We start from the raw sequence: 25,007 nt of genomic DNA, 5'->3' as shown, positions 1-25,007 counted from the left end.
CTTTTAGTTGAGTAAAAGTACAACAATTGGATCCAAGATGTAGTGAAGTAGAAGTAAAAAGCATTGGAAATTGGAAATGCTCAAGTAAAGTAGAAATACCTCAAAATTCTACTTAAGTGCAGTACTTTAACCCATTCTGACCGGGCACCCATTTTGGTGTTGGCATCATGTTATGCTTTAGCTATTGAAAAATAGCAGATCTACAAGCTCATATCGCGCCACCGAGTGGCGCGATACGAGCTTGTAGGTCTGCTATTTTTTGAAAAATCGAGTTGGGTTAATCAGACCAGTGTGTGTCCAGTGGAAACCTCGTGTGAATCTGATCTCAGGTCAGAATGGGTTAAGTGCAGTACTTTAAGTAAATGCAGCGAGTTACTTTCCACCACTGCATTCACCGTGCCCTCCCTTCTCCAGGGGTCAACAAACTCTTTGAACATTTCGACAACCTGCAGCCAGCCTCGTGTTCCTTCAGGGGAACGTCTCTCAGCACCGTCTCAGTCCCATTCCACAGCACATCTGTGGCCGTTTTAAACCAGCATCCATGCCCTTCTCCTGTTGTAAAACTAGTCCTTAAATCTACTGCTGGACCCGTTCTGCTCTCCTCGGCCGTGACGACAACATGCGTCTAGTTGTATCTGGTTACCCGTTTGCCAGGTGTCTCAAAGTGGGGTTCCCCCAAAAAAAATGAGCTATACGTAGCATATCAACCCATGTACTCAAATACCAGGGTATAGCATGTACCCTACGTCAACAGCGTGCCACAATGCGGCGCGTTGTAGGCTTGTAGCTCTTCTATTTTTATAAAGAAATGAGAATAAATTACGAAATCTTCTTTTCTTGGAGTCCCTGGCTGGCACTAAACCTTCTCAGATGGAGCTTGTAGATCTGCTATTTTTCAACATGTAAAGTATAACATAATACTTAAAGATGGAGTGCCACCATTTTTTTCCACCCTAAAACATGATCATCAGGTATTATTACAATATAAGGGGGAAGAACTTTTTCCAAAAAGTGTACAGTATTTGTTAAAATCATGCTTTTATGTGGACACGCCCACCAGTTCATTAAGTATGCCTGGTTTGCCTGGTGGGTGGTGATGGGTGGTGATCCACCTGAACTGAAGCCGCACCCACAGCTGTAGTTGTATGATAAAGGGGGAGGGGTTAGGGGAGGGGCTGATAGTGTGGTGTCACTATATTACTGTTTACTTCATTGGCCCGTTTGACTGTCAAGGGTTCAGCCTCCAGGAAGAAACCCTAAATACAAAGTGAATACACCATTGCACATAAAAACAACTCCAGGGTGTCTAATGAAGTACTGTCACCTCATAGACACATGAAAAACTGGAAAAATACAAAAATTGTGGCACTCCATCTTTAAAACACCAAAAGGGGAACCCATTCAGAATGGGTTAATGGATGCACCGTCTGAAAGCACCTTTACCCGCGTTCCAGCGCCTTACCTTCAGCCACTCGTCGGCCTGCTCCTGGCTCTGCACGGCCAGCACCAGGGCGTCCGCCCCCTGGTGGACGATCTTCAGCTCGTGCCTCTTCTTCTTGCCGTCCTTGGGCACGTGCGTGATGCTGCAGCCCGACAGGCACAGCTCCATCTGGGGGTCCTTGTCTTTGGACGACTTGTAGCACTGGAGGAGGAGGAGGAGAAAGAGCAGAGAGGAATGGGTTTTTTTTGTGTGTGTTTTAGTCAAAGATTGTGAAAATCGGTGTGTAGTTTGCATGTTCTCCCCGTGTCCCCTAGGGTAATGGCACTCTCACAAAAAAAAAACATGCCAGTAATCCTGGTCTCTATACTGCCTCCACCTGGCCAGCCGGAGCGCCTGATGGAGGGGAAAGGAACCCGTTATTCCTTCCACGCGCAACGTCCAACCTGGGAAACTCCCCCCTTGTCAGGTGAAAAGCTTGGACTCAAGCATTGAAGGAAGCATGAGGTCAGTCCGTTGCTCTCCCCAGGTTGGCAGTGGGAGTGTAGCAGCCAGGATTACATTAGATAATTGACGCTGGGTGAACAAATGGGTTGCAAAGATCGTGGGAAAAATTGACCCATTGTCAGCTTTGCACAGAATACATGCAGTAGGTCGATTGCGTTGTCTTGATCAATTGCCTACTGGTGATTATCGGTTTATTTTCATTGGAATCCGCTATCCAGAGGGAGTGTTGGGCAGGTGAGTCAGTAGGATACAACAGCAATGACAACACACAGTGTGTGGGGAGGAATCAAATGGCCTGATCGTTTCATAGCCAATACTGGTCAGCATCTTGGATACGTCAAAATGTTTTTATGTAGTTGCCGCCGAGTTGATTTCCCCCAGTTCTTTGTTTTGGCAACTGTCCCCCATCATCTTTATCCAATCAGATGATTTGTTATTTGGGTTATTATTCTTTCACGGGTTACAAGATCTACTAGCAGCCAAGAAGAGCATGATAAATCAATTGGCCAGCTGGAAAAAAAAACACACACAACAGATAATTAAACGGGGATGAAATCGTATATAAGCAGATTTTTCTGTTCGTTTACCAGTTCACAACAAATCTAACACACCTAGTATTAATCAGATTATCTGCAGCTGTGATGCCTGCTATGTTTTTAATCTGCTGTGGTTTTTAAACAAGGACAGAACAATCAGTCAGTATAGTGTTTCATGCCCCTATAATTTGCAAAATGTTCAAAATAGCAGATGTACAAAATGTTCAAAATTGCACTTAGTAGTGCAATAGTAGTAAGCTTGTAGATAGATCCACTATTTCATTCACCATTACATTTTTTGGAAAGAAATAATGATTACATTATTATGTCGGTTACTTATTTGTCATATACAGTATCCCCTGTCCAATTTCCAATTTGCAAACAGAAATGCAAATTGTAAGGTTCCAATGTGGGGAAAATACGCAATTAAATCGTTTATCGCAATTATTTCTGTGACAATTAATCGTCAATTTAACCCATTCTGACCGGGCACCCATTTTGGTGTTGGCATCATGTTATGCTTTAGCTATTTAAAAATAGCAGATCTACAAGCTCATATCGCGCCACCGAGTGGCGCGATACGAGCTTGTAGGTCTGCTATTTTTGAAAAATCGAAGAACGACTGACATTTTTTAGAATCTGATCTCAGGTCAGAATGGGTTCATCAGACCAGTGTGTGTCCGGCGGGAAACCTCGTATGAATCTGATCTCAGGTCAGAATGGTTAAATTCATAATCGTGCCAAAATAAACTACTCCGACCTACCAGCAGCTTGTTGTCCTTGATGACACACAGCAGCTTGGTCCACTGGCCGAAGCGCTTCTTGCGCAGCAGGAAGGCGCAGATGCGCGCGTCCTTCACCAGGTGCATGGACGCCTCCTCACTGGGCCACTGGTGACGCATCTTCTGACCACCCTTGCCGTCCTCCTCCTCCTCGTCGTAGGACTCGTACGAGCTGCTCATGGCGTCGGAGTCGTAGTCTAGACGACGGAGGAGGAGAGGTGGGACCATAATCGTTATTACAAAACAAACAAGAATGACTCGGAAAACACAACTGCCACAATGTGCAGCAAGCTCTTGTAGTGCCCGTTTCGTTCGTTCCCGACGTTCTTTTGTTGGTGCGCTCACTGTGTTTTGTTATGGCTTTCCTCTAGCTCCAGTTAGCTCATAACGTTAGCTTCTGTTGCCACACGCGTTGCGGTGTTCAGACTTCAGAGTAGGGGTTTTTATGTCGTTCAGACTATGGGTTTTATGGCTAAGTATTGGCTTAGAGGCAGCCTTTTTCAATCATGAAAAAGTGTCCAGTACAGTCGTCTTTATGGTTGTCAGTAGTGGTGCGTGCAAACGTAGTCCAGGTGGTTTTCAAGCACTTTTTTTTATTTGCTTTTTCAAGCACGTGGCAAAATAACACTTGACTTCTATACAGTAGGCTTAAAATAGTTGATAAAAATAATCAAATTTTTGTAACTCTCTACGGGGGGATTTTTTTTCTCCAGTGGAACCAGAAAGCCTGCTGTGCCCTGCTATTTGCAGCACATGCTGTATATGACTCACTGGAGGTGATGTACTCTGGAGCCTTGCCTGGACTCAGGGGCACCGCCTCCTCGTAGTAACCCTCTGGAAGTGACGTGCTGGGGAGGGGAGGGGGGCCGCTGTTTGGGGGCTGGAGGGAGGGAGAGAGAGAGAGAGAGAGACAGAGATACACTTAGTCACAATGATCACACATTCGTCTAATCGCAATCATTTGAGATAATCCTAACTATCATTCGCATAATCTTCAGAATCGTTAAAGGTTTCATGACATTTCGTTTGCTTTCGTTTGCTAAATGCTAAATAAAAAGTGCTCTCAAAATCAACACTGGTCCGGTGGTATGTGAAAAAGTTGAGCCTACTCTACAACGTCACATCATCTGAAGATCTCACAAGGTCACATGATGTCAACCTCTCATCTCACAAGGTCACATGATGTCAACCTCTCATCTCACAAGGTCACATGATGTCAACCTCTCATCTCACAAGGTCACATGATGTCAACCTCTCATCTCACAAGGTCACATGATGTCAACCCGCTACGCAGCCACAATGAACCCACTCCAAAGAGCGTTGGTTTTAATCGGCGCATCACAGTCCAGACAATGGAACAGGAAGTCCACTCGGCAGTGAACCGTGGAGGCTAAACTAGGACAGTGAAGTACTGTATGTTTTTCCACTTAAGAGACTGTAGAGAGAGAGAGAGAGAGAGAGAGAGAGAGAGAACCGTAGCCATTGTACAATGCTCTAACCAGTTACCCCAAAGCCGAAGGAGTCGTCTACCTTTCTATGTCCATGCTACATGCTACCGGGTAAACTCCTTTACTTAGCTGACTGCTCAGTGCTCAGTAGTGCTCAATATAGTGTGTGACCCGAATGTGAACCCAATCATCTGCCGGGGTCAATTCAATTCCATTTTATTAAAGTGTCAAATCACAACAAGTTGCCTCAAGACACTTTACGAACCAACAAAGATCCACCCAGAGCAAGCAATATTTTCGACAAGGGGTCAATACATGGGTCGTACTACAAACAGACAGACAGAGTTGCACTCTAAACATACAGACATATGCACATAGACACACACATTGCCCTTCATTGGAGCGGTGTGCACCTCTCAAAAATGGGTTACACATTTGTGAGATAAAAATTTTAGTTTAAAAAAAGAGAGAGGTAGAAAGAGAGAGAAAGAGAGAGAGAGAGAGAGAGAGAGAGAGAGGTAATGGAGGTTTAATGGTGTACTGTAATTTATCAAAAACCGCAAAATAAGGTAAAACACTGTGCAGCTGCGGGAGTATACAACAGCTGCATGTCTCTCAGTGCAGTGACATTCTGTGATTATTTGCAATAATCGTGTAAAAAAGTTATCCATTTTCGGCCAAATACAACGAGCCAAATTAGTTTGGGGGACTGCTGGCTTAGGCAATTTGCACCGGGTGAAAAAATGGGTTAGAACATTGTGGGATAAAATGTACCCTATTAAAACCTGGAACACATCTTTAACCATTATTTTATACGTTAGCTATTGGAAAAATAGCAGATCTACAAGCCCATGAGCTTGTAGAACTGCCATTTAGAAAAATCGTGAACACGTGACACGTGTGCAAATGGAATATATATTCTTTCACATCAAACGTTTTTTAACTCATATCATTGCTTCTGGGGTAGGGGGGGGGTGGGGGGGGGGGGGACATATTTTCATATGAGGGTCGGCAGCCAATTCAATTGCATATAATCTTGGAGCGTCCGACCGAGACATGAAATAGTTTGAGAACCACTGATTTATAGAAACGTTTTCAGAAAACTGTCATGAATTAGAAGATATTTGTAGAATCTGGTCTCTGGGTTAACCCATTCTGAACGGGCACCCATTTTCGTGTTGGCATCATGTTATGCTTTAGCTATTGAAAAATAGCAGATCTACAAGCTCATATCGCGCCACCGAGTGGCGCGATACGAGCTTGTAGGTCTGCTATTTTTTGAAAAATTGAAGAACGACTGACATTTTTAGAATCTGATCTCAGGTCAGAATGGGTTCATCAGACCAGTGTGTGTCCAGTGGAAAACCTTGTATGAATCTGATCTCAGGTCAGAATGGGTTAAGAAGAAGAGAAAGGTTTGTACTATTGGCGCGGTGCGGTAACAGGCGGCCCCTGAGCTGCAGCCAGCGGAGGAGCCCCAGAGGGGGATCAGCCAGGCCAGGCTGACGTGATGCGTGTTGGCTCATGCCGTAGCGCTGTAGCGCAGCGCGGCCCTGACATACCGCCTATTAAAGTAACATAATTGCGGCAATAAACATCGTATCCCCCCGTAATCACACAGCGCGTGGAATTAGGCCGTCTCACTGCTGAGTGCCGCGCTGTTGCGATTCCAGCATTTCCAGGAACGAGCGGCCTCTGCCCAGTGTGCGTGTGTGTGTGTGTGTGTGTGTGTTTGCATGCGTGCGTGCGTGTATGTATGTGCGTGTATTCTTTATTACTATACTTGTGAGTGAGGGCCAAATATCAGCCAGAAGTATAGCAGAATTTGAGAAGTTGACGTACACAAAAGGGAGAAATGCAGGTTGTTGTATGGTGAGAAAGCATTTGGGGAGTGTAGACTTTTCAAATGGAGTAACCATTATTGTACATTTACTCCACAGCGTGAGCGTACAAGCTCACAACAAACATGTGTGTGCGTGCATGCGTGCGTGCGTGTGCGAGAGAGAGAGGCAGAGAGCTTTCCTGATCAGGAATCATATCTTGGCCATCAAATTTCACTGGCTTGCCTGCGCCTGCGGCAAATGAATACTAGCTATTGTTTCCAAAAGAAATATGCTTTACATAATTATAACGCTCATTACTCTCATTTTACTCCTAACAAGGGCTCACATGCTGTGTGTGTGTGTGTGTGTGTGTGTGTGTGTGTGTGTGGCAAAGCCTCAAAGTATGTGTCAAACTGCGCGGCGAGCCGTTAAACGACCTCCTTGCGCCGTCATAACTCGTCAAAAGGTTTTTAACTACGCGCTTACGCCGCTTATGATCGCCTCCACTTAGCTCCTCTCGCAAACTGACCACTGCGTCCAATTCACAACTCATTTTATTTCCCTTTCGTTATTTTATTTTTTATTTTTTTGTCTTGCCCTCATGGAAACTTCCTCTTTGATTTCTTGCATATTTGAACATTTTATTTGGCGGTGGCGGGCGCCATTTTTTTCCCCCCGTTGCGGGGCGGATATTTTAATAGCTTGAGTTATACTTGAGTCGTGTGTCGGTATCTCGTGGCCCGGGAAATAGACGATCTACAAGCTCACAGTGCGTGGCCCTGCACCGCACTGTGAGCTTGCAGATCAGCTATTTCCAGAGGCGCGCACGCGCGCAACACCGACCAAAGTACAAATGAGGCTTAGCGAAGGAGCCGCGCCCCGCGGGCTGTGAAACCCAGGCGCCACGGGTCATTGGTCGCAGCTCACCCAATCAGGCGTCGCTCGCCGAGGGGAGATGCCAGGCGGGGCGTCGTCGTTGATTCGTTGCCGCGGCGACCGTGGAACATGTGGCCGTGCATGAAAGGGCTTCGGCTAAAAGTGGACGTTGAAACCGTTGGCTTTTTCCAAGAACGTCCAAACTCCATGCGTCACTGTCGTCTGAGTTATGAACGGGCAATACATAGGGATACAGTAAAACTAACTGTTACACATTCAGAAATCAGTGGGTCTGGTATGTGGGTCGCACACACGCACGCACGCACGCACGCACGCACGCACACACACACGCACGCACGCACGCAGGTTCTAAGGTCCTGTGGGGGACAGAAACCTATATGTGTTGAGTGGATTTAAAAACACTAAAATCAAATGGTGCATTTATGAACTGCATGTATGACAAAAAGCAGATTTTATCTGCAGGATCAGAAACACACTTAGTTCTTAAGCCCTGCTGTCATTAAACACAAACGCACGGGCAGGGGAAAAAAACATCTTGACTGGGACTTTGAGAAAAACTGGGTCAAGGTGCTTTTTGCATGACAGCTTTGGAAAGGTTTTCTACTTCTCCAACTATTCTGGCAGCTGCGCATTTCTTCTTCCAAGGCTGACGGCCTACTAGACAGAACCCGAAAGCGAGCCATCCACCCCCAGTGCGTACTGTACTGTACTGTATACGTACAGTAAGGTAAGCCCCGTCTGCTACTGCCCGGCACGTTGGAACAATCACAGTCGATTCCGGCTCTACATTTGGGGGCTCCGCTTTGGGTCTGCTCGCCGAAGCCATGACTTCCCAAAGGCCCCTTTTTTCCACCAGGGTCTGAAAATGAAACCTAAAAGTCGCTCCGGAACTGGACCCAAAAGAATGTCCGCCGGTTCCATGAAAGCACCAAGAGGTTCCAAGAGTCTAGAACGGAACCAGTCCTAGTAAAACCAAGGTTATTTTTGGTGGAAAAGGGTCCAAAGTGGGGTTTAGGTTTAGGGTTGTCCCCACTAAATAATAATGACATATTTACAGCAAAATTACAGCATCACAATCATTTTAAACATGTCTGCAGACTCTCTCTCTCTCTCTCAGGGGGTCCAGACCCAGGCAGAGCCTTATCATGTATCCTCGGTGGGAGGGAGGGAGGGAGCGAGGTGGGGAAAAAAATTTCTTGGCACAGGTAGTGTGCAGAGCCGCTATGCACTTTGGTTCATAAATGAACGTCTTAACCCATTCTGAACGGGCACCCATTTTGGTGTCGGCATCATGTTATGCTTTAGCTATTGAAAAATAGCAGATCTACAAGCTCATATCGCGCCACCGAGTGGCGCGATACGAGCTTGTAGGTCTGCTATTTTTGAAAAACCGAAGAAGGACTGACATTTTTAGAATCTGATCTCGGGTCAGAATGGGTTAATCAGACCAGTGTGTGTCCAGTGGAAACCTTGTATGAATCTGATCTCAGGTCAGAATGTGTTAATACTTGACCATACTACAGCGTCACACCAAAGCATCAAAAGTGGCAGAACTACAAGCTCGAAATATCTGCCCCCCCCCCCCCCCATAGTAGTATCTCCCTAGCGGTACCAGACCCCCTGTTGAAGACCCCAGCGTTGACGGTACACGCACTGAAGAATGGACATGTGATCCCACTGCTCTGCTATGCGATGACTCAACGCTATGCGAGGGCCAGAGGCCAGTGGAGCATACGCGGCAAGCGTACAAGTGCGCGCACACACACACACACACACACACAGCAAAATGAGAGGCGTTGCGCATGCACACGTTCCCTCCCCCGCGCGCCAAAAAAGCGTGTGCGTTTCCAGCGGGCGGACGGACGACATGTCCAGATCAATTAGAGCGCCGCTCCTCCGCAGAGAGCAGAGTATTGTCGGGTCGTTCCACATTCCGCCCGCCGCGCCGCCGTCCATAAACAAACTGGCTCTGTAATCACGGCGATGTGCACTGCAGCTGTGAGCCGCTCTGCCCCCTCACGGGAACGCTCCGCTCGCCATCTGTTCCACACGCCTCAACGAGAACCGCTTGTGTCCCCTCCGTCCGTCCGTCCGTTCGTCTGTCTGTCTGTCTCTCTGTCCATCTGTCTGTCTCTCTGTCCATCTGTCCGTCTCTCTGTCCATCTGTCTGTCACCACTTGCCCTCGGGTCAAGTGGTGGACACAGTAACAAAAGTACATTGACTTAACCCATTCTGACCCGAGATCAGATTCATACGAGTTTTCCACTGGACACACACTGGTCTGATTAACCCATTCTGACCTGAGATCAGATTAAAAAAAATGTCAGTCGTTCTTCGATTTTTCAAAAAATAGCAGACCTACAAGCTCGTATCGCGCCACTCGGTGGCGCGATATGAGCTTGTAGATCTGCTATTTTTCAATAGATAAAGCATAACATGATGCCAACACCATGGGTGCCCGTTCAGAATGGGTTAAACTTAAGTACTTAAGAACTTCTTTTTTGTATTTGCATTTTGTGTATACTTTTACTCCACCACATTTCAAAGACGAGATATTGAATCTTTGACTCCACTACATTTCTACAATGGGAGACAATTAATGCATTATGAAATCAACCACTTTATAGGCAACCATTTAAAAAATACCATTTAAACATTCCTGGAAAATCTTTTAATTGTTCTGGAAAATTAGAAAGTTTCAATACAGCCTTACATTGAAGTTAAAAAAAACTAAATGCACTTTTGTTTAAGCACATACTCCAGTACTGTATCTAAAGTACAAACTTGACAGAGCAACTTTCACTTGTAGAGTAACATCTGGCCAGTATCTGTCCTTTACTTAAGTACTGAGGTTGAGTAGTACTTTGTCCTCGGTGCAGATCCCAGGTCATAATGTGCAGTTTAAGTGAGTGTTTCTTTTTGTTTTGGAGCTCGGCTTGACCTCGGTCTTGGACACTCCTATGGTGTGGTCTGTGCTGCTCTTTGGCAGAGGTGGAAAAATAACTCAAATGTTTTACGGAAGTAAAAGTATACTCTAAATACTGCAATATAGAAATACTTCTACTAAAGTAGTACCAACGGTCCTATTTTAAGTTTTCAAATGTAGCAGATCTACAAGCTCACGATGGGGTCCTGATCGGCTATTTTCAAATGGCCGAAATGATTATAGGGTTGAAGTGGTTACTGTATGTTTTGGAATATAAATAAAAACTACTAAGTAACTAGGCTATACTAACTAAAGTTTTCAAATATATGCAGTGGAGGAAAAAGTGCTAATACTTGGATCCGAGATGTAGTGGGGCAGAAATACTCAAGTAAAGTACAAAGTTACAAACACTTCAAAGTTAGCCAGAGTTGGCGTGTGCGAGCAGGTCCGTTTCTGGCCCTGTGCGTAGGAGGCCTGTCTGACACTGTGGAGCGCTGCTGGACTGTCCTGTCTGACACTGTGGATCACTGCTGGACTGTCCTGTCTGACACTGTGGATCACTGCTGGACTGTCCTGTCTGACACTGTGGATCACTGCTGGACTGTCCTGTCTGACACTATGGATCACTGCTGGACTGGCCTGTCTGACACTGTGGATCACTGCTGGACTGGCCTGTCTGACACTGTGGATCACTGCTGGACCGGCCTGTCTGACACTGTGGATCACTGCTGGACTGTCCTGTCTGACACTGTGGATCACTGCTGGACTGTCCTGTCTGACACTGTGGATCACTGCTGGACTGTCCTGTCTGACACTGTGGATCACTGCTGGACCGGCCTGTCTGACACTGTGGATCACTGCTGGACTGTCCTGTCTGACACTGTGGATCACTGCTGGACTGTCCTGTCTGACACTGTGGATCACTGCTGGACCGGCCTGTCTGACACTGTGGAGCGCTGCTGGACTGTCCTGTCTGACACTGTGGATCACTGCTGGACTGTCCTGTCTGACACTGTGGATCACTGCTGGACTGTCCTGTCTGACACTGTGGATCACTGCTGGACCGGCCTGTCTGACACTGTGGAGCGCTGCTGGACTGTCCTGTCTGACACTGTGGATCACTGCTGGACTGTCCTGTCTGACACTGTGGAGCGCTGCTGGACTGGCCTGTCTGACACTGTGGAGCGCTGCTGGACTGTCCTGTCTGACACTGTGGATCACTGCTGGACTGTCCTGTCTGACACTGTGGAGCGCTGCTGGACTGGCCTGTCTGACACTGTGGATCTGGACTGGCCTGTCTGACACTGTGGATCGCTGCTGGACTGTCCTGTCTGACACTGTGGAGCGCTGCTGGACTGGCCTGTCTGACACTGTGGATCACTGCTGGACTGTCCTGTCTGACACTGTGGATCACTGCTGGACTGTCCTGTCTGACACTGTGGATCACTGCTGGACTGTCCTGTCTGACACTGTGGATCACTGCTGGACTGTCCTGTCTGACACTGTGGATCACTGCTGGACTGTCCTGTCTGACACTGTGGATCACTGCTGGACTGTCCTGTCTGACACTGTGGAGCACTGCTTCCCAAACCTTTTAATGTCAAGAACCCCCAAAATGACTCATTGACCTCATTAGCCTGCGTTGAACATATGCTAAGGACCCCCATAAGAGAAGGTTTTGACAGCTCTAGCAGTGATTTTCAACCATTTTCATTCATTCCTATTGTAAAATCAATGATATTGGACCCGTTAGGGTCCATTTGGTTCCATTTGTACACTCTCTGAGTTACAGACCCATAAGGGTACATTTGGTTCCATTTGTACACTCTCTGAGTTAGACCCATAAGGGTACATTTGGTTCCATTTGTATTTTGTACACTCTCTGAATTACAGACCCATAAGGTTCCATTTGGTTCCATTTGTACACTCTCTGAGTTACAGACCCATAAGGGTACATTTGGTTCCATGTGTACACTCTGAGTTACAGACCCATAAGGGTACATTTGGTTCCTGAAAACAAGCCCCAAAAAGAAGCTACAAGAGCACTGTAAACCTATTATGCACCGGCTGTTTGAAAATAGCCAGCTCATGTGTGCTTGTAGATCCGTTTTATTTTTTTTAGATTTAGGAAGAAAATGTCAAAAATAAACCAACCATCCATTTTCTGAGGGCCAGGAAAATTGTCTTTCTCACAATGTCAAAATCGCAAATTATTATATGTGTGGGGACATTTGACATAGTAATACAAGTATGCACGCATGCACGCACTCACGCATGCACGCACGCACTCACTCACTCACGCATGCACGCACACACACAGGACTTACGGGGTTTAGGTCAGGGTAAGGTTAAGGTAAAGCCATGTGAATGAGTTAAAAATGAATGCCAGACTGTAGCAAAAGATAAAAACACAGTGTGTCGGTAGGGTGGGGGGGGGGGGGTGGTTAAGTAGTTCCACCCATAAGCCTAAGGGGGGATTGACCTGCACTGGCACAGACCATGGGCCTGCTTTCTGTCCTCAGATGGTCTCGCTGTGCGCCTCCGTTTATACGACTCCATCTGCTACTGTTTTCTGTCCCGTCTGTCCCGTGCACGCTGCCACGCGTCCACCTGGCTTTCATGTCCCGCTCATGGCTGCCATCCGAAAGTTTCTTTCTCACACTTAACCCATTCTGACCTGAGATCAGATTCATACGAGGTTTCCGCTGGACACACACTGGTCTGATTGACCCATTCTGAGCTGAGATCAGATTTAAAAAAAATAGCAGATCTACAAGCTTGTAGATCTGCTATTTTTCAATAGCTAAAGCATAACATGACGCCGACACCAAAATGGGTGCCCGGTCAGAATGGGTTAAATAACCGATTTTATTTTGCGCTCCGTTTACATGACCGTTTACTCCCGTCTGTCATCGGCGTCGTGCCGTTTCACTCTGATCTAGCGCTGCATGCCGTCGCTCTAGATCGAGGGGTCTTCGACGTTTTTTCAGGGCCCCCTTAACTGAGAGAGAGAGAGATGAAGCACGGACCGCCACTACACATTGTGTCTATAAACTTTTTCATAGACTGCTTCCTAGACTTGTTTGACAGCACTATCGTCAGTGCAATATGACTTTCCGACATCACGTCATAGGCCAGCCAAGTCTATGGACTTTTAATGTGTGTTTAGGGCAGTTATGATGAAGTCTATGGACCTTAATGTTATAGTTTAGGGCAGTAAATGACTATACGTAAGACGTCATCTCACTGATATAAATACATATTGTAATTAATTGATTTCATTTCACACAGACATGATTGAGAACATCAACATGGCCCCAAAAAAACCTGGGTCAACCCCTCACTTCACATGAGTGTGATGTTTTGTAATCACATAACACAGACACTGCAGAGAATGCAGTGCAACTGGGAAATCCCTTCATTCTGTCTCAAGACAAACATAGGTGGGGGAGGGGCTCAGGTCCCTGGGGGGGGGGGGGGGGGTCCCTGGGGGGGGGGAGGGGCTCAGGTCCCTGGGGGGGGGGGGGGGGGGGGGTCCCTGGGGGGGGGGGAGGGGCTCAGGTCCCTGGGGGGGGGGGGGGGGTCCCTGGGGGGGGGGAGGGGCTCAGGTCCCTGGCCGCCAGCCAATGGGAGCGTTGGGCAGGGAGAGTAGTCCTCCCGGTGGGGGCTCCTCACTGGCAAACGAGTCAGTAGGATGAAACAGCAGTGACGTGTGTGTGTGTGTGTGTGTGTGTGTGCGTGTGTGTGTGTGTGTGTGTGTGCAGGACCTCTGCTTTTGTTGGGAAGGAAGAAGCGTGGGTGTGTCTGTCTGGTAATGCGGAACGGGGGCTATTGTACTGGACGGCAAGCTGGCACTGGGAAAATATAGGAACACACTGTGATGAGTGTGTCAATGTGTGAGTGAGTGAGTGAGTGAGTGAGTGAGTGACACACACTCATGCACGCAGACACACAGGTTCTGCCAAAGGCAAACATGGACAAAGAATGTACATGTAAACTGTACTCCACAAATACACTCTTACAAAAGACAATACACATCGATTCTCGCACGCACACACGCGGGAAAAAAAACGAAGAAATTCTTCAAAAGCGCCCGGGACAGAGAAGAAAATACACAAAATAGGTTTTCCCATCGGTGCTCCACTTTGTATTGCTTTCCTCACCAAATAGTGTTGTGCACACACACACACACACACACACGTGGCCGCTTTTTTAAATAAGCGTCGCCCTCGCACGAGAAAATGCTCTCTTTTTAACCAATAACCAATTAAAAGGTGTCATTATAGATGTTGGTGTTGGTGGATATTCAAAAATAGCAGATATACAAGCTCACAGGGTGTCACGTCACGCGTACATTTGCTATTTCTTTAAAGTATTGAAAGAACTACTGGTTTAGAAGGCATTTTGTAGAATCGTCTATATTTCGACTGGACCCAAGTTGGCTCGGTACCTGTGTTGATTTTGAATGATTTTAGTCATTTGAAAAGTGTTAATGGCTGCTTTTACACTTGATTGCATGCTGAAAATAGCGGATCTACAAGCTCGCAACGCGTCTCAGGGTGACATGTTGTGAACTTGTAGATCGGCTATATGTTCAGAGCGCAACCAAACTTAAAATGACTCGTCTTTTAGTTCAACTGGAGCTCTTCTCCACTAGTCCCTCCATGAGATTTTAGTCTTGTTTTTTGAGAGAATGTGGAGATACAGTGGTTGCTCATGCATCTTTTGGTCTTGTCCTGAAAATTCAACCATTTTGGAAGGAAGTGACAACGCTTATCTCAAACATTATGGGTTTTGGAATAGATGATACATTCACATCTTTGAACCTACAGTAGGACAACTCCCAGATGGGCCAAATCAGGATGACTCCTACTTACGGTACTTAAGATTTGACTTGTAGCAAAGCAAAAACAGCTATTACAAGAATCTGGTTACAAAATAATTGTCCTACTGCTGACCTATTTATCAACATTGTGAAACAATTGCATCTCCTAGAACAGATGACCTATTCTTTTTTTTTTTTTTTTTTTTTGATATTTTTTGCGGCTTACGCCTTTTATTGATTTTTGAAGGGACAGACAGTAGGCTGACAGGAAACGGGAGAGAGATGGGGGGATGACATGCATTAAAGGCCGTGTCGGGTCCGGGAGTCGAACCCGCGGCACACTGCGACTGGATTACCAGTCTGGTGCCCAGACCGTTACGCTACGGCCTGGGCCGAGATGACCTATTCTTTAAGACTGCAAAAAGAGCTGGGTGAAAGAAGATGGGAGAAATGGATGGAGTATTTAGCTGGGGGGTGGATATGGAGTGAATATGGGCTGTAGTATTTAGCTGGGGGGGTGGATATGGAGTGACTATGGGCTGTGTCTTTCCTGTTGTCAATGAATGTAAGGATTCCAACATTCTGTAATATGTTGCTTGTTGCTGTACATCCCATGACCGCTTCTGTCTTATTTAGTTTTTTAGTTTTTTCTGTTGATGTTTTTGTTTTATTGTTTGCCTTGTGTGTCTTTTATGTCTTGTTTAAAAAAATATCTGCATAATGATGATGTCACTGGTGGACGGGTTTCTGAACTGCCCACAGCCCTCCTATGAGACACAGACTGAATGGAAAAGAATTGTGCCATTTTAGGTTAGTTTTATTTTTAATTGGCCTCAGGTCTAAATGGGTTAATGGGTTATAAGACCAGAGCAGACGCCGATTCAACAAATGCCTTCGAAAGTTATTTAACTTTTCCGTGTCAAGGACACCCAAAATGATATGTATTTGCCCCTCCCCGCTCCCCCATCTGAAGAATCTTTGTGCTAAGGAGCCTGAAGAGAAGATTTGTGTTAAACACACAGTGATATTAATGGGTTAATGAAGTAACGTTGCAGTCGTCACCCAGCCTGATCCAGCCTCACAGAGAGAGCCGTTGATGATGCCATGGTGGTGGCGTCGCCGACGCCGAGCTCCCCTCGTGCGACACCGCAGGCGACTCCTGGAACGAGGCTCCATCTGGCTCCGTCCGGGGGCCCATTAACATGATTTACATGGGATTTGCATGACGGCTGGGCAACGTGCGTTGCCAATTCTGCGCGGTGGAAATGGATGCACTTGCTCCGTTCTCCGTCCGCCGGGGCTTTCCTTCCTTTCCCTCCACGCTTTGCTCGGCGGTTTGCGAGCGATGACATCACCTCCGTCGTGACATCACCAACTCTTTTTTTTTTTGGTCTGGAAATGTTTTATTTTCTGTCTTCCCCCCCCCCCCCCCCTTTTTCTCTCTTTCGCTCGGTCACCGTGGCAACCAAAACAACAACAGGCTTTTTGTAGCTTCGTCACAGCTGTTGTTTTCGTTTTGAGGGGCGCTAGCCCGTCCAATGCATGACTTTTGAAGATTATACAACTTAAAGTAAGACGCGCGGACGCGGGAAGCGAACGCAGCTATGTGAGGTGCACACACGTTAGTTACTAGTACTGTTGTGGCAGTCTGACTAAGACACACACACACATACACACATTAGACAGCTAACTGCACTGTTCTGCCTGGCTTCCATAGTAACTGCGCCCTCTGGTGGCGGGTGGTGGTGTCACACCGTGATACACAGACTGACAGACAGACATGTTCTGCCTGGCTTCCATAGTTAGGGCTCATTGCATTCGCAATTATATCATATGGCAGCCAAGTCTATATGGGATTTAATGTTTGTTTAGAGCACTTATGACGACATAAAACAGTAAATGGTGCATTTACATAGCACCTTTATCCAAGGCGCTTTACATAGAGAATCACCCATTCACACACACATTCATGAACCGATGGCGGCGGAAACCATGCAAGGCACCAACCAGCACATCAGGAGCAATTAGGGGTTCAGTGTCTTGCTCAAGCACACTTCGACACTAACTCTGGGGGAGCCTGGGTTCGAACTAGCAACCTTGCGGTTACCATCCAGCCACTCTACCCCTGAGCCACCACCGCCCGCTAGACGTCATGTGGCAGATATAAATCTGCAGTGGGCGCCCCTCACTTCACACGAGTGCAATTTCTGAGCGGTATAGTGTATATATATACACTATAGCTGTCCGCTATAGTGTAGATTCTTGTCCTAACACACATATTAAATGCCATTGACAATGAAAGGAAAATGTACGTCATATGTGGCCAAACAAATCTGCAATTGTCCCAACACGAAGATTAAATTCCCATTGACAATGAATGGATGATGTATGATGCCAAGAGCACCCCTCACTTCACAGGGGTGTGATTTATTATTTGGGGACTATGGATGGAAACTGGAATTCTTTCTAAATGTGTATTATCTTGTATTATCGGTGTATATCTTACATGGCTTTGTTTGGGTCGTGTTCATGAAATATGAGCCGTCCCTCCCCCAAAAAAAGTATAATAATAAACAAATGTACCACTCGAACCTCCAGCATTCAACAATCATTATTCTGGGTAGGAGATGCGACCTGGGAAACACAGTTTAGAGTGTCTAAATTTAAATTGGTATTATGATCTACAGTACAAGCTCACAAGTGTCACACGCTTATAGAATATAGATCTTGTACTGTACATGTAGATCTTACAGCCATAGACTTGTATGAAACAAAATGTGTTACAACATGTACATAATATGAGCCAAATGACGCCAGAAGTTGTCAGCCCTAAACGTTGTCAGCCCTTAACAAACATTAAAGTCCATAGACTTGGCTGGCAAATGATTTGCGTCACAAGTGCTCTAAACAGACATTAAAAATGCCATAGACGTGGCTGCCATACTACGTAATCATCAAAAGCCATGCATTCAAAACAAGAAGCAAAACGTTAAAGTTGACTCGGAGACAGGGAGACAATGTAAAGTAGCCAAGACTGGGCTGATTGGCTCACATCTTTCTAGTTCTCATTAGCAGTCCAGCTGCAGAGTTCTTAATTATTTGCAGTAATCTGTAAGGACATAAATAAGGCGAGTCAGCTTGACACAAAAGCATGATTCGGCATCATTATGGGATGAAAAACAAGCGTATCCCGGTGGAGGAGGTAACGAAGGAAACCTTATATTTTGAAAACAAAATGCCTCAGAGTTGGTCTTGGTCTGGACTTTATATATTATATTGGAAATTACTTCCATGAGAGTGGGAGAGGTTGTGGAGTTAGCTGCTTTAGCAGACAGTTTGAGGGTCCAATGGAGTTAAGAGGTTGTGTCCGGGGCGCGTTTTGCTAAAACGCTAAAAATATTTCCGAAACAACACACAGACGTGAATTAAAGGGTGTTGAATAGCACTGATTTATGCAAAAAAAAATCCAAAATTGAGTTAAGTGTTATCCTCCGACAGCAATGATATGGCAGTTGAACTTCAGTCCAAAATGACACCAAGACCACCGGCTTGATCAAATGTAGCTGGCCCCTACTATCTGTCCCTTAAAAAATAAATAAAAGGCGTAAGCCGCAAAAAAATATCGTAAAAAAAAAAAAAAAAATGTAGCTGGCCTTATTTAGCTATTGAAAAAAAGCAGATCTAGGTCTGCTATTTTTGAAAAATTGTGAAACTATTTATTTCAGAAAACTGAAGAGGATTTACAAGATTTTTTTTAAATGTTGAGGTCAGGCCTAAATGGGTTAAAGGTTTTATGACATTGATTTTCATTTATCTTTCTTTTAGGTTTTATGACCTCAATTACACCCAAAAAACCTGAACTTTGAACATTCAGTGGATTTTCTGTGGTCTGAAGTTTTCTTTGGGGTTTGGAAGCCTTGGAAGGCTACAATGAAAACAGGCAAACAGTGAAAACAGTGACATCTGCTGGCAAATCCCATTGACATAATGGGATTTGCAGGGTCTTACATCACTTACTGCCGGCAAATCAGAGCACCTGTTTGAGCCAGAAAACCCCAGATCACAGAAAATCTACTGAATGTTAAAAGTTCATGTTTTTTGGGTGCAATTGAGATTAGAAAACCTAAAAAAAAATAAGAACAATTCCAAAACCTTTTTTTTAATGTCACAATCCCTTTAAGTCCTAACTCCCCCCCCAGAGCTCAATACGACCACCTGAGCAGTCCCCAGCTGGGTGAAGCTGAAACTGATTTAACCCCAGCGTCTGTAACGTGGGGAAAGCTTTCATCACAGAAAATAGTAGATCTACAATGCATGGCAACGTCAGCTCTCCATTTTCGATGGAACAGCTTCCCCGACGACAACAAGAAAACGGAAAAAGACCCCAGCACAGAGCCCTGAGGGGTTTTTAAGTGGTTAAGGGAGGGAGGGGAGAGAGAGAGAGAGAGAGAGAGAGAGGGTGGGCCGGGTGGGGGGGGGGGGGGGGGGGGGGAGGGAAGCCCACACTCTCTCCAACATCAACACAGATGGAAGTCGTTATCGTGTGTGTATCGTCAAGTGTCTGCCCGAAGGCCCGAATCTACAAGCTCACCACCACGCGTCGTAAGGGGCTTGTCCATCGGGCTATGTCTGCTCATTTGGCGAAGCATTGGTTCTCAAAGTGGGGTCAGGGGACGCCCCGGCAAGAGTAGTTAGTATAGACAGCGTCGCAATAATTTTAAACAACTTTATCCATGCATATGTTGGCCATTGAAAAACAGCAGAGATAAAGGCTCGCAGTGAGCTGGTATACATCTGCTATCTTTGAAATGTTTTAAAAAGTGTTGAAAATGTCAAAAAAATAACAAGTTGAATAATTTTTTAGCTTTTTTTTTGTTTTACATAAAACTCTATTCCACGGGTCCCCCTGGCACAAAACATTTTGAGATGGGGGGGGGGGGGGGGGTGTCTGCGGCCAAATCAATTTGGGATGTCCTTAAGTTGAAAACAGTTTGAACCACTGTAGAGGGCTTAACTGTGCTCTGCTGCTGACACAACGACGGGACGCGTGCCAAGAGCGACCAGACCCCTAAATGTAACCCGTAAACTGCAGAGAGCGAGAGAGGTGTTGAGACGATGGAGAGGAGACAGAGAGAGGGAGCACAGTGTAGAGCAGAGAGAGAGAGAGAGAGAGAGAGAGAGAGAGAGAGAGAGAGAGAAGAATCTTTTGGTTAGATTCTGTCACGTCTGCCGGTCGTTATGGCTTTAATTGGAGCCAGGCTTCATTCTGTGTGCGTGCGTGTGTATGTGTGTGTGTGCACGTGCACGTGCAACACACTAAATGTGACACTTTACAATCCGGAAGAGACCATTCGTCCTGTTCCTTGTGGTTCTCCATATGCTTGTGCGCACGCACGGACGCACGCACGCACGCACACAGTTCCACACCCATGACAAGGTCACGAGTCTGTGTCCTTGACCATTGTGTGACAGACAGTGTAACATTGTGAAGACACAGAGTGTCTTTGTGGGTGAAAATACCACAGTGCTTCTCTATGCTATACCATTTTGTAAACAGCAAAACAAGTTATCCAAGAAAGGGATTAAAGGAGCAATTATGTACCTCTGTACCCTCATAATATCGTCTGTCGGGTGGAAAGTAAACCTCATATAGGCCCTATGTCCAAAACTGTTGTTACTGTACTTTTCAGGATTACATTTCAAAAATCACCAAATGCGTATAGGGTTAAAATTGCTCAACCGGTTTGGATGCTATATTTAAAAACAAACTAAACCTGGGGACCGGTACCCTTTTCTTTGGGGGTACTGACTTCTAATTGACCCCACACACACACACACACACACACACACACACACACACACACACACACACACACACACACACACACACACACACACACACACACACACACACACACACACACACACACACACACACACACACTCCTAAGTGGATGCCCATGAGGCGGTTCAAAGCAGGCCACTGTGAGCTTTGGGGACTAAAATGGCCCAATCATCTAATCTTTGTCTATCTGATTAACGGACATCCTGTCGGCTCGGCTGATTCCTAATCGTATTAGTCTCTGTGTGTGCGTGTGTGTGCGTGTGTGTGCGTGCGTGTGCGTGTGTGTGCGTGTGCATGCGTGTGCGTGCGTGCAGGGTTCAATATGGAGTCAGACCTTGGGAAACATGTGTGCAGCGGTTAGACACCGGCATTCCCTATTTCGACGCACTGCCATTCCGACTCGCCCGCATTACTAACCCTGTCCCTAAAACACTAACTGCACGCGTGTTAGTGTTAGTCAGGCCTATATACTGTACGTTTTGGGTATAATCTTTCTAAAGCCATGCGTCTGCTTGTCTACATACAGCCAAGCCAAGAAATCAGCTTCACAATACAATGCTTTAAACACAAACTTTACTTTCCAGACAAATGATCACATTTCTTTCTCTCTTACACAAATCCAGTATTTTCTTCGCTCTTTTTCTTTCTTACAATGCTGTTTTCTCTCATCCACTGTTCAAGACAGCTAGCAAATGGCTGAAAACATGTGAGTATTAGTGAGCTGTTTGTTATCGTCCCATCCCTGCATGGTACAGAGCAGCCGCTGTTAAAGTCCCACAGAAACAGAGACAGACAACGTGGGCCTCCGTGGAATCCAACATGTCTGAGATCAGTCCTGACCACGGAGGACTTTCCAACGGGATATATCATTAAACCAGAGAGCCCTCGCCTCCCCGGCCTCCCCGGCTGGCCAATCACGTCACCGTCCATCCCTTTGCGCTATGGGATCCAAGGACTCCACCCCACAATGCTCTCAGCGACTAGAAGTGGTGCGGGTTTGGCTCGGCGCTGGGCCGCGACCGGGTCACAGACAGGCGTGACGGGCCGGCCTCTCCTCCCCCTGTGCTCTCTCTCTCTCTCTCTGACTCTCTCTCTCTCTCTCTCTCTCTCTCTCTGACTCTTAAATGGCTCTCGCACTCTCGTCTATTTATTGCGTAGACAGACAGACAGGCGGGGGTGAGGGAGAGATAGTGAGAAAGTGTCAGACCCTCCACTTTCTCTCTCGTCTTGCAAAACTCCTGACTGTAAGTGTTACAACTTAAAACCTGAAAGGGTTAAACTGACCGTGTACTCAGAGGTCAGTAAATGGTCATTTACACACAGAGAGAGAGAGAGAGAGAGTGAGAGAGAGAGAGAGAGAGAGAGAGAGAGCGAGAGAGCGAGAGCGAGAGCGAGAGCGAGAGCGAGAGCGAGAGCGAGAGAGAGAGAGAGAGAGAGAGAGAGAGAGAGAGCGAGAGAGAGAGAGAGAGAGTAGGTGAAGGACTGAGACAGGGAGGGACAGACAAAGATATGGATGGACAAAAAGAAAACATCCCTCCCTCTTCCCCTCTCCCCAGCGTTCCGGGAACAACTCTGTTGCTACACACACAAACACGCGCACACACACACACACACATGTGCGCGCACATGCACGCGCAGACACAGCTGACCAGAGGTGACTGGGGCTGTCGGCTGCTTCTAATTACAAAGTGCGCTGTAAAAGAGCCCTGCAAGGAGGCGAGGGTGTGTGTGTGTGTGTGTGTGTTGTGTAGAACAAGGTGTTGTGGTTCTGCAGCTTCGTGAACCATCAAGAGACACCTGGCTTTCATAAGACACACATCTGCTCTGACACACACACACACACACACACACAGGAACCCCCCACCCCACCCCAGCACACACACACACACACACACACATACCGGACCCCCCCCCCCCTCCTCCACCACATACGCATTCATCACACAAACGCATGTTCACACATGCACATGCATACATACAGTATACACGCGCGGCCGCACGCACACACACACACACACACACACACACACACACACACACACACACACACACACACACACGAAGCAGATGTTCCATTCACATGCACACAGTAAACACCTCCGTACATTAAACTCTTGAGAGTGAAACAAATGGAACGAAATGGTCCATTTGGTTCCATTTGTTTCACTCTCAAAGAGTTGCCAATCGTTTAGCTGGGGGGATCTCCCGGAACCCCCTTCAAGGACCCCCACTTTGAGAACCACTGTCGTAAAGGGCACACTCAAACGGGCTTGGACCTCACGTAACGCCCTCCCACCCTGTCCGACCGCCCCGGGCCCTCCCACCCTGTCCGACCGCCCACTTCCTTTACAGGTGTTACCGACGGTACTAATGAAGGCTCTGTTCCATTACTGGTCAAACAGTGTCAGGGTGCTGCTGCTATTGTGCATGTTGCCACCTTGGCTCACTGGAAACACTCTGCTACACTAGTGGGTCTCAATTAAAGTGTCCTTGAGTGGGTTTCAAATGGCCCCGTACAGGTGTGTACGGGTGTGTATTAAGAGTCCATTTGTACACTCTCAGAGATATAATGGTCGTTGAAATAAATAACAAAAGTTTGAGAACCACCGCACACTAAATGGAACAGAGCCTTAACCCATTCTGACCGGGCACCCATTTTGGTGTCGGCATCATGTTATGCTTTAGCTATTGAAAAATAGCAGATCTACAAGCTCATATCGCGCCACCGAGTGGCGCGATACGAGCTTGTAGGTCTGCTATTTTTGAAAAATCGAAGAGCGACTGACATTTTTAGAATCTGATCTCAGGTCAGAATGGGTTAATTAGTATTATCGGTAACACCTGTGAAGGAAGTATAGGGAAGGGGCCCGAAAGTAGGAAGAGTTATTCTGTGTGCATAATATTGGAGCGCTGAGCAGGGGGCCTAGAAGCAGGTCCTGACATGTCCCGCTGACCGGGTCGCAGTTATACTGGAAGAGCCCGCTTCATCACCCCAATAATATTATGTTATTTAATCCTCTTTTTATGGTTTAAAACAAAAAAGGAAAATCCCAGCAGGCCCCATTGTGATACATAGCGAGCTGTCAGCGCGCCGGTAACCCGATCAGACCACATGTATGCAACGCACGTCATCCTCCTCGACCACATCTGAAGACGTGTGAGAGAAAGACAGAAAATTATATGAGTCTTTCTCCTAGAAGAGAAACATTTTTTTCTGCCCCCAGACTAAATATTATCGTCTTTGGCCGGTGGAAACCTTGTATGTACATTAAATCACTTTACTTCTCAGGATTTCAAATTCAAAAGCAGCAGATCTACACGTTTGAAATGTGTTGATTCGACACCACGTTTCAAGCTTGTAGATCTGCTAAAAAACACCAGTGTGGATTTTGACGACAAAAACTAAGACTTAATACACTGACATGGGATTAGTGGAGAAGAGATCCATAGAACTAACCACGTCATGTTATGTTTGGTTGCATGCTAAAAATGATAAAATCAGCCATCAAGGCCAGCCAAAATATCTACTGTAGATTTAGACTAAAACTAAATCAAATCTGCTGTCAAAATCAACACAGAAACACACAAAGTTAAAATATGGATTAAGATCTATTTATTTTTCCCGCTTTGTGTTGTTGACGATCAGCATGTGGTTGGTGACTACGTTTCCCAGCCTGCACCGTGTGTCCTGTATGTGGGGTGGGAGGTCAAAGGTCAAAGTTGACAGTCTTGCCCCCAGAGTGGCTGTCCAACGTTGAAGCCGCCGGCCCTACTGGTCAAAGCTGGAATTGCAGGCGGAAGAAATACATGCACGAGCAAGAGTGTGTCGGTGGGTCTTTGGTTTGCTTCGTGAACGTGTGAGGTGACGTTGGGGTACTCATGGAATAAAGCTAAATAAAATATCAAGACTGAAAATGTATTGATGATGTTTTAGACCGACCAGCTGAAGAAATCAAAGATTTGAGGCATTAATAAGGCT

The 25,007-nt window shown here is 46.3% G+C and overlaps 1 protein-coding gene across 2 annotated transcripts in view; it reads right to left on the bottom strand.

The window, feature by feature from the left end:
* The window catches only part of afap1 (actin filament associated protein 1), an 87,588-nt gene that overhangs the window by 38,180 nt on the left and 24,401 nt on the right, over positions 1-25,007 (bottom strand). For both annotated transcript variants that reach the window (XM_083789098.1, XM_083789097.1), the window contains exons 4-6: positions 4,035-4,143; positions 3,246-3,460; positions 1,463-1,642 (exon numbers count right to left, since the gene is read on the bottom strand). In XM_083789098.1, coding sequence (XP_083645224.1) covers positions 1,463-1,642; positions 3,246-3,460; positions 4,035-4,143 — 504 coding nt within the window. The remainder of the gene's footprint in view (positions 1-1,462; positions 1,643-3,245; positions 3,461-4,034; positions 4,144-25,007) is intronic.

Source organism: Protomyctophum parallelum (genome assembly GCF_964188405.1).
Source record: "Protomyctophum parallelum genome assembly, chromosome: 18".
Taxonomy (NCBI): domain Eukaryota; kingdom Metazoa; phylum Chordata; class Actinopteri; order Myctophiformes; family Myctophidae; genus Protomyctophum; species Protomyctophum parallelum.
Note: the sequence above shows the minus strand (reverse complement) of the source record. Positions and strands in the feature narration are given on the sequence as shown.